General features: G+C 37.5%; 2 protein-coding genes across 3 annotated transcripts; both read right to left on the bottom strand.

Annotated features, from left to right (window-relative positions):
* Positions 1-302: 302 nt before the first annotated feature.
* Positions 303-7,896, bottom strand: LOC120112403 (probable glycosyltransferase At5g03795). Of its 2 annotated transcripts, XR_005513996.1 has the most exons (5): positions 7,344-7,896; positions 7,121-7,251; positions 4,612-4,960; positions 965-1,942; positions 303-626 (listed from the first exon to the last, which is right to left on the bottom strand). XR_005513996.1 is itself a non-coding variant. In XM_039131701.1 (4 exons), exons 1-4 carry the CDS (start codon positions 7,710-7,712, stop codon positions 1,259-1,261), a joined length of 1,533 nt encoding a protein of 510 aa, XP_038987629.1. In that variant the 5' UTR covers positions 7,713-7,896; the 3' UTR covers positions 303-1,258. The 2 variants fall into 2 exon arrangements, 1 of the variants encoding a protein (XP_038987629.1); XM_039131701.1 differs by having other exon boundaries at positions 303-1,942.
* Positions 7,897-13,259: 5,363 nt separating this feature from the next.
* Positions 13,260-14,720, bottom strand: LOC103696465 (protein ACCELERATED CELL DEATH 6-like). Its single transcript, XM_008778103.3, has 2 exons — positions 13,976-14,720; positions 13,260-13,780 (listed from the first exon to the last, which is right to left on the bottom strand). The coding sequence occupies exons 1-2, from the start codon at positions 14,718-14,720 to the stop codon at positions 13,260-13,262; spliced, it is 1,266 nt and encodes a 421-aa protein (XP_008776325.3).
* Between the last annotated feature and the right edge of the window lie 227 nt (positions 14,721-14,947).

Genomic DNA, 14,947 nt, shown 5'->3' with positions numbered 1-14,947 from the left:
TATTAATCTTGATACCAAAAATAATAATTTGGTCATTTTGGCACTACATACTCAATGTATGAAGTGCCAATCACAAGCAACAAAAATAAATAAATAAATAAATAAATTTAGTCACTAAAAAAATCAAGGCTGACTAAACTACGGTATACAATGACGATATCAAAGCAAATTGAAAATTCTCAACTAGGGTCAATATTGGTATTATTGCGTCAATAACATCATAGACCTTCTCTTCTCAAAATAACATTATAGGCTTAACAAGAAATTTTTACACGAGCTACAACATAGACTATTATGCAACATGTTCAATGATGATACCGTCATAGATATTGCCAAAAAAGGAATTCACTCAGGAAGTTACAAAAGAATCACGCGCTATCTTTTATGTGTAACATACAATGGGAATTATTCTTGAAAGAATTCTTGAATAGGGTAGGAGTACCAACTTTACAATCTCTCTTCTTATTCCACAAGTGTTGAAGAATTACTTGAGTTGTGGATCATTTCTTGGTGCTCTTCCATTCTGCTGTTTACAAAAAATTCTACAAAATAATAGACCTGCAAAAGATCCTCTCAATGAAGTCAGATGGGATCCCTCCCTTGCCCTCAAAATACGGAAAAAGAACCTGCAAACAAAGCACCAAAATTTGGAATAAAATTGTTACTGTTGGGCATGTCATTTTTTATTTACCAGGAATCTGATGGTGGCAAATATGAACAAAGAAAGAGTTAATTCCCCTTGCCAACCAACCTTGTTTGAGCTGGTTGGCACCCCTCTGCAGTTATGAGAGGCCCATGGTTCGAACTTTGGATGTGGAGATCCACTGTATTTCTCGATTTTTATCTAATTGGGTACCAAAGACCCTCATGCCTGATGGCCATTATTATTTTGAATAAATAGAGAATGATTGACCTCAATCAACATAAAAACCAAAACAAGATAAAACAACATATGCTTTCATACCTGAAGTGAACTTCCCTATTCCGACTGCCTGTTCTCATTGGAGAAACATTTGTGTTCAAACCTCTGGATCTTCAACTATGAAAACCAGCCAGTCTGCCAGGTGGAAAAAGACTCGAAACATATACAAATCAGATTTTTGTATCAAGGACAGGCTTTAACTCAAATCATCTTCTCCAATGGGCATACCAAATAGTAATCAGTCTCCTCATGGTTCAAGATGACAAAGAAGCTCTCATGTTTAAACAATGATATTCTAACTTGATAAGCTTGCATGAATTATTGCAGCAAACATTGTTACTGCTGAAGTTGAATCTGGTTCAATCTGTTAAGCCAAATTGAATGCAGAATCATGTGAAAAATGTCATACTTCAGTGGCTTGGCATGCCACAAGAAGTGCTTCTGCAACATCTTCACACCAGCAAGCATAGACATATATCTCCTGAGAGGAATTCCTAAAAGAATATTTTTCAAGTTAGGTATATCCTGCTCTGCTACAACAACTGAAAAAGCACTCCAATCTAACACTTCATCAAAAGGAAGCACAAAATTATCTGCTATGATCACTGGAACACACTCGTAATATATAGCCTCCACAATCCTTGGGCTGTTTACCTCATAGCCCATAGGACAGATGCAGAATTTGCTCGACTTCATGTGTTGGACATATGACATATTTTTGGATACCCTGTTTGGCAGGCGACGGTAGATTCTCATATCTTCATCATCACCCCAATACTTGTTCAGGATGGGTCTGACCCTCCCATGCATGTTCCCAGCATAGAATGCAAGAAAAGAACGCTTGGAAACAGGTTTTCCACCACCTACATTTCTGAGGGGGTTTTTTGGTGATCTGATGGTTGTTTCAGGGAGTGACACATCTTTCTCACGAACAAAAATTCCCTCCGAAACGTCTGCGTTGCATAAAGCTTTGATGGTGTTCTCACGCAGCTCTTCATGGGCTGTTGTTGTGTAAGGCCCCTGAAGAAAATCCAAGAAGAAGGATGCAACCAGAGTTGCCAGAGCACAAAACACAAAAGTGAACTAGAGCAAAAGAACCATACTTAAATAAAACACATACATTCTTTATAAAATTTATGGTATGCAGATCAAAACAACAAATTTTATGACACGGATTCTGACATATGAAATTTGAAAACTTTCCATATATTTATGCTCCAATAAAAAGAAAATTTACATACACACATATATTTACATGTCCCAAGAATATCTGTGTATACTTGGTCAATAAAATGATAAGGGAAAAATAGTTGCAGGCACATTTGCAAGCTAGTTGATGAGTTAAAATACTCATCAAAATAAGTTCTCTTAAAACACTTTTCAAGAAATCCCTTTAACAAGATTTTGTTAGGAATTTTAATTTCAAGATGTCTCATTTTAGCAATGTATTTTTCCTTCAAAAATTCTAAGAATTTCCAAATTTTTCAAACTTAAAAAGATGCGCAGATGGTTATAGAATCAAATTTTCTTTGAAAATGTATATGAGCCTCTATTAGATGCTAGCCAGTAACTGAGCATTCCAATCTATAAACAGGCAAGTCACTGCATGAATCTGGAAATGATAAAGAATTAAAAGATAGGGTCGAATGATATTACAACAATGATGAAATGCTAATTTCATAACACATTCCACAGACAAAAGAAACAAGATGAGTAATTGATATCATTCATCCTAGTCATATAGATTTGTTTTTTTAATGGAGAAAAATTGTGATGTCAAAGCAATCATCCCCAACTTTTAGATAAACAGGGACCTGCTATAAATGTGTTGTTTTGGACCACCCTCTGGTGTCAAAGAGGCAACTTTTTTTTGCATGAATGTCCAATACTGACAAAGAAACTCACTTGCTTTCATGCGTAACAAATGTAAGGTTGCTCAACTATCTGTACCTTTTTCTATTTTTGTTTTTTCAAGATAAAAATATAGCTTGTATTTACTTTGGAATAGTGTTTCATTTATTACACTCTTAAGCTCCACTGTAATGGCTATAGATCCATCATTGGTTTGCCAGAGCATGTTAAAACCAAAAGATGAACTTCTTCATCAGACTGATGTATATGAAGGCAAGAACTGCCGACCAGCTACAAGTAACATTATACTCACTTAAGGTGTGGAACTCAAGTGTGTTAGATGGCCCTCATCAAGAAGGGGACGATTTGTCATTTGCACGACATGTAGCAGCCGTGGCCTACCCAAGTATGTAGAGCATTTATGCCTCAAATAAAAATCTTGCTAAAAGCAAGGTTTGAAAACTCAGTTTAAGTTTTGACCAGGCCTCTGGAGTTCTGATTTCAGCAATTTCAGTTGTTTTGGAAGTGCTGCCCCAAGTTTTAAAGTTTCACAAACAAATAAAAAAAATAAAAATAGAAGAAAAACAAAGAATAATAATAACACAATATTTTAGAGTATTTTGTGTTATCTAGGTTCTTTATGTGTGTAGTCTCGCCTCTCAACACATTTAGACAGAAGTAAATATTGAATATAAGTGAGATTAAACATACTGGTAATTTGTAATACGAACATACACATATATTATTACTTCTTGAACTTCACTTCTCTAAAAAGTTGTTATATTTTACTTTTGGTGGAACTCACAAGTATATTGAAATTAGATATTTTTTCTTATATTTTTGAGATAAAGCTGCTATTTAATTAAACTCATGTAATTATAGAATGCTATTTCTACCTTATATGAAAGAATATGTTATTATATGAAATATCTTGTATCTAGTTGCTCATGTTAGTCTTTATAAAGTACTGTAATAACAGTTTTTTGGAGACCTTCGCCTAAGAAGGGTTAAATTTATCATCTATCACGTCTTTTAACTCAAGACAAGAAGGAAAAACTTTTGAAAATCGATAGTATATAGCTTAAGTACTTAAATAAATAAATATTTGTAAACCCCATCAAAAAGACATAATCTATTGCTTGTTCCAGTCAGTTTGACTGAAAGTGGCCGAAACCACCGAAATTGGATGAAATCAGTCAGTTTTACTAGAAACCGGCTGAAACTAATGAAAATGATTGAAACTCGAAACTAGGTGTCCGTTTTAGTTTGGTGTCAGCAAAAATTAATCTGTTTCTACCAAAACTTAAAACGTTGGTTATCAGCAATTATTGTGTATACAAGCATGATTAAAACTGTTGTTAGAATTTTTCAATATATTTAATAATTTTAATATGGTTATTTAGTAGAACAGTTACTTTTGATCTATTCTCTAAATTAAGCAATATTTACAATATCCAGAAAAAGTATATCGGATGTAGAATGCCAGATAGAGTATCTCACTTCTGATTATTGCCTTTCTGAGCAGCTCGATCTTCTTAAGAAAATTTATGTGCTCCAACCAATTACAATCTATCTCACTGTCATGTGGCTTAACATAATCAGATATTCGCTCCACAAAATGGGAAAAATCAGAATAGCTGAATATCTTTTTCTAGCAAATTCTGAGTTATCAGATATGCATTGACACTTGGAAAAGAAGAAAGATGAAAATAAAGGCAGGTGATAACACCAGCAGCAAAGACTATACATGAAGCCTATGATAATTGCAAGAATAGGAAGATATGTTCACATAATTTAGAAAACTAATATAATCTATATGGACAGTCAGGTAAACTTACCCAATCATGGCAAGCAACTAGAAAATGATCTGCTCCTCTAGTTCGATTCCAGAAAGGATATTTGGCAGCAATCATGTTCACATAGTCCCTCAAGAAGAGTGATAAGGGCCTCAAATTATGTGAATTACGCACGTAGAGAGTAAGTCCTAGCTGACGCGAACTATAGGGAAGGTAGAATAAGTGAGCTTTGCTTGGATTTGTCACCACAAATCGCCAGTTCTCTTCCATCAATTTCATGAACCATCCTTCAGATGCATAGATGCCTTGAAGCTCTGGAGTGTGGAAAATGGGTGCTGGCCCATCCTCATAGATATAAACTTTCAGAATTCTTTCCATCAGTTCATAGCTCCTGAACAAATAACAGCTTTAAGTAATTGCTTTAATTGTTCCTTAAGAAGATATCTGATCAGTGTAAGAATGTTAAGAGTTTGTCTAATACATAATGCACTTCAACTGTAATGGCTTACAAAAGAAAATGCTAATTGAATATTGTAGTTCTGAGTATCAAAACAAGTAAACTGGCACAAGATGCTGAAATATTGTTTTCAAGTAGGTACAACAGTGATGTGCTGATAAAAAATAAAATAATACTATTAAAAATAAAAGATAAAACATTGCCCAACTACTATATCAAAATCAATCCAGAACAAACAAATTAGACTGATACTTTCAGATTCTGATAGAAAGCTCAATTTTCAGAAATGAAATTGACCAAGTGTAAGACAACATTAGGGACGTGTCATATCTAACTCCGATGAAACCAAAACAAATGCAAAGAACTCTTACAAGTAGGGCTGTTAAGATTTTTTTCTGAAATTACTGCACCACTCATCTGCAAGGGAGAAAATAGCACAGACAGGCACAAGGCAAGCTCAATATTGAAAACCAAGCTGGTTAAGAATATAAGGGTGGACTCCAGGGACATAGGCTCCTTAGTCCTTAACCTTGGCATTTTTACATGGACTTTATTGCTGTCGGGTGGAGTCATACTACTAATTCTGACTTTGATCCATAGGTGAAAAACACAGGTCGAGCTTGAGTCTACAGGAATATTGTAAACCCATTTTGAGGTCAGTTAACCTATTAAAAGGAAGAAGCCTATCTAAAAGATAATCAAATAAAATATGTCATGTTGATTACTTTGGAAAACTAAAAGTATAAGATTAACTTAGATTCAAAAAGGATGACTTGTTGCCTCCACATTTTTTTAACCATGAAGTATGGACAACAATTAATAAGAAATAGGATTTCTGTCAGATTTCTTAAAAATTTCTCACTTGGATCTTTTTCTTTTTTCCACTTTTTCTTGCAGAGATGTCCGCTTTATTGTTCTTCCCTTTCTCCCACCTTAATTCTTTCTTGACAGCATGTTGTTTTATACACCATAGATAAGTGGATAGACAGACCAATAGGTTTCTTTTTATGCTATGCTTCTTACCGGATTCTTTGGATTTCTTATGTCTTCTTTTTTACATATGTATGACTATTGCTGATGAATCAAATTTATCTTGTTATATCTCAGATTTTCTTCTTTAAACTTTTGAGGGTATCCACAATTTATTTGGGAGTGCGAATATTTTTCTATTAATTTGGAGTGAGAAATCCTAAAAGGACCAGAAGAAGAAATTATAACTGATAAAGGAAATGAAGGAAAAAATATGAAATAAACAACTTGTAAAAATAGATAATTTAAATGTCCTCCAAAAGAAAAGTTATACTTAAATATGGATGTCAAAAGGATCCAGTTATAATTACACCATTTGTAAAAGATAGCAGAGAAAGATAACTTAAAAAGTGCTCTAATTACGTGGAAAAAAGGTAGGCTACATTAAATTATTTATTCATAACTGGATCCACATCTTGATTCAGGTACAAAATATTATAATATCATATCTTATTCCCCCCCACCAGCCTAAATTTTAGCATAGCTACCAGGACAATTATGTCCCTGCAAAATGAGCCTATATAGCTAGAGAATCACCCATTTCATTGATCAATGAAATGAGTGGCGATATCTCTCAAAAATATATATTGAGGGAAGCATCTGCGAATTTATATAAGTAGGCTAGTTTTCTAAGATAGTCCTCATGCAAACACTGATTTGCTTCCATAAACTAACCCCGGGTTGATAAGGTTTGTAGTAGTTTCACAAGGAATATTAACCACAACTGGCGAACAACTTCCCAAGATATTTGTATTATCCTTTTGCAGTAGTCATTGCCTGGCCACAACAGTATTAACCAGACTCGTTAATACATTATAAGTAACAAACAGGCAGCTTACTGTTTTATTACTCAATGAATCAAGTTTTCTCGTTTTTCTCTCTCTCTTCTTAGAGTTAGCTTACCTTGATGGTACTTAACAACCTAACATATATATTGGTAAAGTAAACAAGAAACAACTACAATCCAATTAATTAATCCCTACAAAGAAAACCATATCACCAAATTGAACAGACAAAAGTGAAATATTAAACAGCCTGATAGAAGGTAGCTGTAATGATTCCCACCTCTTGAAAACTGATACATTTCGAAACAAGGGGGCAAATAACTCAGGATCATCCACAACTAAAGGGGCATTCTCAATCTCCATCTTGGCATACCTGAGTTGCTCATCTGGTGACATCGACAAAAAAGATTCCTAAATATAAATTGAAGAAGCAATTAGTTTCTTCCCACGAAATTGAGTACAAAAATAAAATCTTTCCCAATTAAGAGAGGAAAAGGTGGGACCTTTGCATCACCCGCACCAGAATTTACGCCTGCGGAACCACGATTCCGGATTGGAGAAGGACGAGAGGCTGCTCGTTTAGGAATTGGGTGGCGACTAAGAGGAGGCGGAGGAGGGTTGACGGAGAGAAGGGATACCGAGGAATTGGCGTAGGCGGAGGAGGACGTAGGAAAGGTGGAGGGAGGGAAGAGGAAACTGATGGTGGGGGACAAGGGAACGACGCCGGTGAGGACGGCGGTGATGGCGGTAGCGAGCAGAGCGACGGCCAGGATCCGGCTCTTCCAGGTAGCCACGGGGGGTCGGCCGCGGCGGAGGCGGCGGGCGGCAGCCGCCTTTAGGTCGACGGCGGCGGTCTTGAGGGAGGCAGCCATGGCCGGTGGCGCAACCGCGGAATCAAGAATGCAAGGAAGAAGAAGAAAAAAAGAACAAAGGGAAGAGAGAGAGAGAGAGAGGTGGGGGAAGGGAAGAGAGAGAGAGAGGTCAAGGTCTCCATTTCCACCTGAAGCGCGAGGTTGAATGGAGGAAAAAAGAGCGGGGTGGCGACACGAACGGTTGCAATTTGGTTATTTCCTTTCTCTTCTGGAAAAATAAGGTCACTTACACGTTAATGGAGGCAAATAACTAATTATTTAGTTCCGAAATCAACCTCAAACAGTCAAACGTAAAATTTAAATAGGAAAAATAAATTTAATAAATTATTAAATTATATTCGGATATCAAAATTAATCTTAAAATATTATTAGATTGGATTTGGGTTGATTAATCTTAAATTATTATTAGATTGGATTTAGGTTGCTACAGATTCACACATAAAATCCAAAACCCGATCCAATGATCTGTATGCATACAAGCAGAAAAGTAAGAATATGTAATTAAGCTTGCCACGAATAAACTAGTACTCCATATAACCTCATGGGCCCTAAGTCTCACTAGTGATATGGTGAGTTGGATCTTTGATGTATTGAAAGTAATAGATCAGGTCAGATGTCTTATTCCTATTAGATATTCTATTTGAGATGCTAAAGTAGTAGAGAATGTGGGCACTTAAGGATTTGAACTTTGACCAATGATTTTGTAATGGGATGGTGTTTTATTGAGGAATACGTAGCAATCGTGGGGAGTACGTAAAAGGTAAGGAAGAGAGTGAGAAAAGATAAGCCACGATCTTCTTAGGATTTCCATCACTTTCTTTTATGACTTAAGTACTTTCACCTAATTGAAACTAGCTACATCGGACATAAACTCTTGATTAAATGTAAATCCGAAGGATGATGCATATAAAAGCCAACAAACTATAACTTGTTGGTATCCCTTTTCACGTTGGAGAGGTTTAAAGTTTGCACATATACTTATTTATAGATATAATTTATTATTGGATTATTATTTGATTTTGGTTTGGATGTGGGGCATGTATAAGCTTGATCAAATAAGCTTTCGATTATTGTATTATTAAGTTATCCAAAGTGAATTATTTTTTTTTTTTTAATTGTCAAAATATTATTATGGCTCTAATCTTAACTCCTTATTTTATGTTTTAGTAGAAATTTCCAAATCGATCTTCAGGGGTGAACTCAGCTTTCATCTATTGAACAACTAAAATATTGTTGCACGGTGGTGCGATAGTTTCGCCGGCCAGATTCAGGCTTTGGTCCGAAAGGTTGGGGGTTCAAATCCTACAGCTGTCAGGTTTAGTTTTTATTTTTCAAACAATATAAAATTTTTAAAAATAACTAAAAAAAAAGAAATTTTAACGTTTAAACAATTATATTATTTTTCTAAACAATTAATGATACATGGAACTTTACAATTTTAGGCTCTGGTCCGAAAGGGCGTGGGTTCAAATCTTACAGCTGTCAAGTTTAGTTTTAATGTTTCAAACAATATAAAATTTTTAAAAATAACTTAAAAAAAGAAATTTTAACTTTTAAACGATTATATTATTCTTCTAAACAAGTAATGATACATGGAACTTTATGCTTTTCTAATGAAGATTTTGAGACAGTGTGGTTCTTGTTAGTTGTTGTTACAGTGGTTTTATAAAAATCAAAAATTCAAAAATATTCTTAAAATATTTAACAAAAGAAATTAATTTTTATTTTTATAATATATGAATGGATTAAAGCTAGTCCAAAAAACCAATTTAAATTCTCACAATATATTATATTTTTTAAACAACTCACAATACAAAGTACGTATAAATCTTTGCTACGCGCTTTGTGAAATTTAGATGAGAGCAAGGGAACTCTCATTTTGCCTCCTGAATATCTTCTACAAGTTATTACTTATAATGTCAAACAAAGTGGGCAGCTCTTGTATTCATAAGCATCCTTCGCGTCCAAAGTGGATCGATTTTTTCAAAGCAGGTGTATGGCATGTAGCCAACGCTGGTTATAGTACAATAAAATAATTGATCCTAGTTAGATGGCGAGCTACAGCACATGAACACATGATTGTGAGGCTAGACCTACCCAACCTCAAATTGGAAGTAATTCAAACTAATAATTATGTATGGATAAAATCTTAAGATATAGGAAATATGAGATTGTTGGAGATATTTGAAGAATACCTAGGAGGTGTAAGCTTGTGGGAAATAGAGCCTGGAGTCATTGTTTTTGTCTCTTTTATATATCCTTAATTGGAGCATGCCTAGTATACAGGACGTAAGACTGTTTGAGTGGAGTATCATACACTACTTACAAGTTTGCATTTAAGAGTAGACATAAACACGTAGATGCACACACGTGAGAAAACATGGCACAACAGACTGATGTGATAAGAGTCAAACAGATTTGAGAGCACAAAAGACTAAGAAGAAGAAGTGCATTAAAGTAATATTTAAAGGAATTTTGAAAAATTAATAAAGTGAAGTTCAAGGAACCGGTACTGGGAAGAGTTTTGCTTCGGTATATTTTTTTTTTTTTTCCAAAAAGAAACTTTGAACTCAGCCTTCAAAATTGTTAAGCATAAAATGTATTTATGGGATTAACCGTTAAGCCGATTAGTGCTTTCAAAGATGTTGAAAGACTTGGTATGAGTGAGTCCAGCGATATCTCTCTACTTTATCTCATGCTTGCGCTCTCTAACAACCAGATCGCACAATCTCTTTTGAGAAGGAGAGAAATCATCCCTGAAGAACAACCGACTACAATTATATATTGAATTTAGTGTTGCAACTAGGTTGGACTTCCAGAGAACCTGAGCTTGGTCCGGATATTTTTTCAGGCTTCAGACTAGGACCAAGCTCAAAAGTTTTTAGATCAACTCAAGGGCTTCCAAAGAACCTGAGCTTGGCCCGGATATTTTTTCAGGCTTCAGACTAGGACCAAGCTCAAAAGTTTTTAGATCAACTCAATGGCAAACTCATGCTTGGCTTGGAGCCCAAATAGGCTCAACCCAAGTCAGCCCTAGCATGCCCAACAAGATGTGGTGCACGAGGGATGACGATGGGCAATTGAGAGAGGAGGATGGGTGGGAGCGAGGAGGAGGAAGAGGAGGGCTATGGTGGAGAAGGAAGGAAGGGGGAAGGGGCCGAGAGAGAGCAAGCATATGTGTGTGTGTGTGTGTGTGTGTGTGTGTGAGAGAGAGAGAGAGAGAGAGAGAGAGAGAGAGAGAGAGAGAAAGAGAGAAGAAGAAAAAGAAGAAGAGGGGTGGAGTTATGGAGCGAGGGAGATGGATGAGAGGATAAGGGACGAAAGGGCTAGGGAGGGATGGGGGGAGAGAGAGAGAGAAAGAGAAAAGGAGGGAGGGTGGAGTGGAGGGGGGGGAGGGGAGGGGAGGGGAGGGGATAGGCAGGAGGAGAGAAGGGAAGGCTAAGGCAGGCTAGATTAGAAAGAGAGAGAGGGAGGGAGGCAAGGAAGGGGACAGAGGATTAGAAATAGGGCGTTGGTTAGGGTGGGGCTAAGCAGAGTGGGCCTAGCTGAATAGGTCCTCAATTTGCTGGTGCTTGGATCAAGCCTGATCTGTATTTGGGTTCTACAACAGGAATTTAAGCCCAAGCCACTTTCTTGGGCCGACCATAGCCTACTTCAAAACTACCCCAGACTGACAGAACTTAGGTTGGACTGTGCCCAAATTTCAACTCAAGCTAGATTTGAGAAAGTTCAAGCCTAAAGTTTGATAGAGGTTGGGAATCATGGTTAGGGGTTTGGCATATGTGGATAATTCTAAAGATCTGGATTAGGCATAAAAACAGTCCTTAATCTAGAAGAAACTTTAAATATCTTGCCATTCGTAACCAATTCATAAGAGCTACATCCTGCAACTCAAAGAATACATGGCAAGATCTCAACCATACATTTTAAAAATGGATGGTTATGGAAAAGAAAATGTACCAAACAAAACTAAAAATACATACATAGATAGATAAATTGTTATAATTATTTAAAAAGAAAAATCTAGCTTCCATATGTGGCTAAGACTTACAAACATTCATTGCCCATCAAAGAGAAAATTTTACATGCGAAAAATCTTAGGGCAATACACAAACTATTCTTCAGACATCTATTAGCCACGCATGTTGAGTTACAATTTTTGCTCACCTAGAGCATCGGTAATAGAAAAATGATAGCCAGTATTATTGGAAACAGTGCAGAAAATATTTTTTCAAACTGCCGCCATGCAGGACAAAGATGTTTCTCTTCACGCGGGTGTATCATTGGCCAAATACATTGTCTATACCCTTGCCTGATTCTTACTGTTATCAGCAAAATAAGTAAGTTCCGATTTGCCACCGTATAACCTAAAAGAATGGCTCCGAGAGCAGTGACGCATAAAAGAATGCTGATACGCTTGCAGCTGGGAGGCAACACTACATATACCGCCATCGCACCTGCAATGGACATGCCCGCAAATGCCACCCATAGACAATTCATAACCCCCCTAAGGACTCGTCTGAAAGCATTTGTTGTTGGAAGTCTCCTTCCTTTAATAATTTGTAATGTTGAGAGGGGTTTTAGTCCCACATTGCTTGTGTAGAGTTTTTTAGATAGCTTAATAAGCATTCATATCCTACACATGCTAAATTTACTTTTTGGTGGGAAGTTGTGGAGGGAAAGCCAATTTATATTGCCAGTTTATATCCGTTTTGCACAAAATAACTGCACTAGCAGTTATGTTTTGAACAGGCACTATTCCAAAGGTTGTGTTGGTTCAGAGTTTATTTCAGAGTTATAAATTGCCAATATCCTTCACAAATTGATATAACTTCTTCTTCATAAATCTTTCATATTCGTTGTTCTGGGGAATCCTAGTTTTGCTGGCTAGAATTCTATTTGATTTTGTTGTATCCTGGAGCGAATTTGCTGGATAACCAACAGCAACATAGTGGGGCAAAATTCGCTTAAGGACGGTGTTAATTCACGCTTCAAGACCTGTTTCATATACTAGAGTTCCTTCTGCTTCAACATTTGTATCAATTATCGACGTTTGTGCATACATGAGCCAGATTGTGGCTACGATGGAACAGACCAACGCGGAGGCATCTGAGACTAGGAATACCTTGAAAGCATACTCTTCTGCTAGAACTGCTGTGCCACGACCTGGATGATCATCAGCTACGTACCCCCCGGGGATGGTGAAACCAGCAGCAAATGTGACCGTAGCAATCAACACCGAAGCAATCCCAAAATTATTGGCTAAAGTCAGCTCTCTCTTCATTTCTTCCACCATGACGTCGGACAAGTTTTTTTTGATCATATCATCGCCGGATGGTTTTTCCTTGGCCTCATAGCTGGATTAATCTTTTGGACCGAGCAGACTCTTTGTTAAAACCAAACAGCTTGCAACATAAACATCTGCATTAATCTAGAGCACAAGAAAAATGTTAGAACAAAAAAAGAGAGATGAGTTGAAAGATTGAGAACTATACATGTTGAGAACTATAAAGCTGTTTAGAGTTTACCGTCGAGGAGTGCAGGTCTTCATCCAGCATTCTGTAAGCCAAGTCGAGAGGGGTGAAGCCGCGCGTCGTGGTTGAAAACGTTGACGCGTACGGTTTTGTCCCGGAGAAGAAAATGCACGCTCCCTTGGTCACTGTTTGTAACGGCCGTGTGTAACGGCGTATTTCCCTCGTTATCCTGGTCATTTAACAGCTTCCTGAGATCCGGTCTCTTGGAGATAATTTTTTTGACCACATCTAAATTTCCACATTTGAAAGCGACGTGAAGAAAATTCTTTCCCTCCTCGTCTAATAATTCATCTGTAGCCGGGCACTGTTTTAAAATATGATCAAGTATACGAACGTTTCCCGTACCAGCTGCAATGTGCATGGGAAATGAGCCATTGGCATCTGGTTGGTAGGCTGTGGGGGGATCGCTCTCTAATGATAGCCTCACCGTAACTTGGTGACCATCCGAAGCTGCATAATGAAGAGGAATTCTCCTAGAGGAATCGACAACTTTGGCGAGCATTGGCTTCCGATCCAATAAGTCTTGTGTAATTCCTATCACGTAAGTACAATGAAAGGTATCGTGAGTACTTGTGTTATACAATATTGCTTGTGGTGCTTTACAATATTGCTCGTGGTGCTTTCACAAATTAAAAGACGGGGCATCATCTTCCATGCATATACTTGCTTTATACTTTGCTTATGCATCTATTAAGATATTTAGTCAAATGGTGAATCATCACAAGTTACCTTGACCCAGGAGGATTGCTGCATGCAATGCCGTTTTCTTATTAGGGCCTATGTAAGATGCCAGAGAAGTCTTCTCCCAGGAGGAAGACCGTAGCAAAGCTTTGGCTACATCAAGGGATCCTGTCATAATGGCCAGATAGAGCGGAGACATGCCGACACTATTCGACATTGATGCCAGTCCAGCATCCTCCTCCATCAGTACTTTGGCCACGCTCGCATGGTTATATTTGGCAGCCTCGTGCAAAACATTCGCCTCATCTCTGTTCTTCGCCCTCAGTACTCTCCTTTCTTCAATCTCGCCCTCCTTCGCAAACTGGATGATGAAGGAGACCATCTTGTCATCCCCGGCCCTTGCAGCACAATGTAGTGGAGTGTCGAGCCTCGTGTTTGGCGCTACCAAAAGAGAGATCTCTCTACGACAGATCTCCTTGGCAATCTCGAGATATCCTCGGCTAGCAACTATATGGAGGACCGTGTTCCCCTCCAGTGTAACTCCAAGGAGGCAGTTAGTATCTTCTTGTGTTTGAGCATCCTCTGGTACTGTTATTGCGATCTCCCCCACCGAAGCCTCAGAAAAAAAATCTTTTTGTTGTAGTAATTCATCCAGAATTCTTTTGTCTCCTGATCTTGCTGCTTTGAGCAATTTAGGATTTATGGATATGCGAAAGGGTTGGACTTCACCTGGAGAAACTTCAAGATCGGAATATGTTTGTGCTGTTTTGCTAGTCATGCTCTCCCCGGCCATAGTGTCAGCAGCTTTATGTGCTCCAAGGATTGCTATCTCTCTCTCTCTTAATTGAAGGGGCTCGGCCATAGTTCCAGTAGCTTTGTATGCTCTAAGGATTGCCCTCTCTCTCTCTCTCGATTGAGGGGTGGCGATAAACCTGTTAGAAGTATGCCCTAGAAGCCAATGTAGCTGACGCATATTCGTAATCCGGGGCATAAATTTATAATTTGACACTTATTAATAAA

This window comes from Phoenix dactylifera, chromosome 11, assembly GCF_009389715.1.
Source record: "Phoenix dactylifera cultivar Barhee BC4 chromosome 11, palm_55x_up_171113_PBpolish2nd_filt_p, whole genome shotgun sequence".
NCBI classification, from domain to species: Eukaryota; Viridiplantae; Streptophyta; class Magnoliopsida; order Arecales; family Arecaceae; genus Phoenix; species Phoenix dactylifera.
Note: the sequence above shows the minus strand (reverse complement) of the source record. Positions and strands in the feature narration are given on the sequence as shown.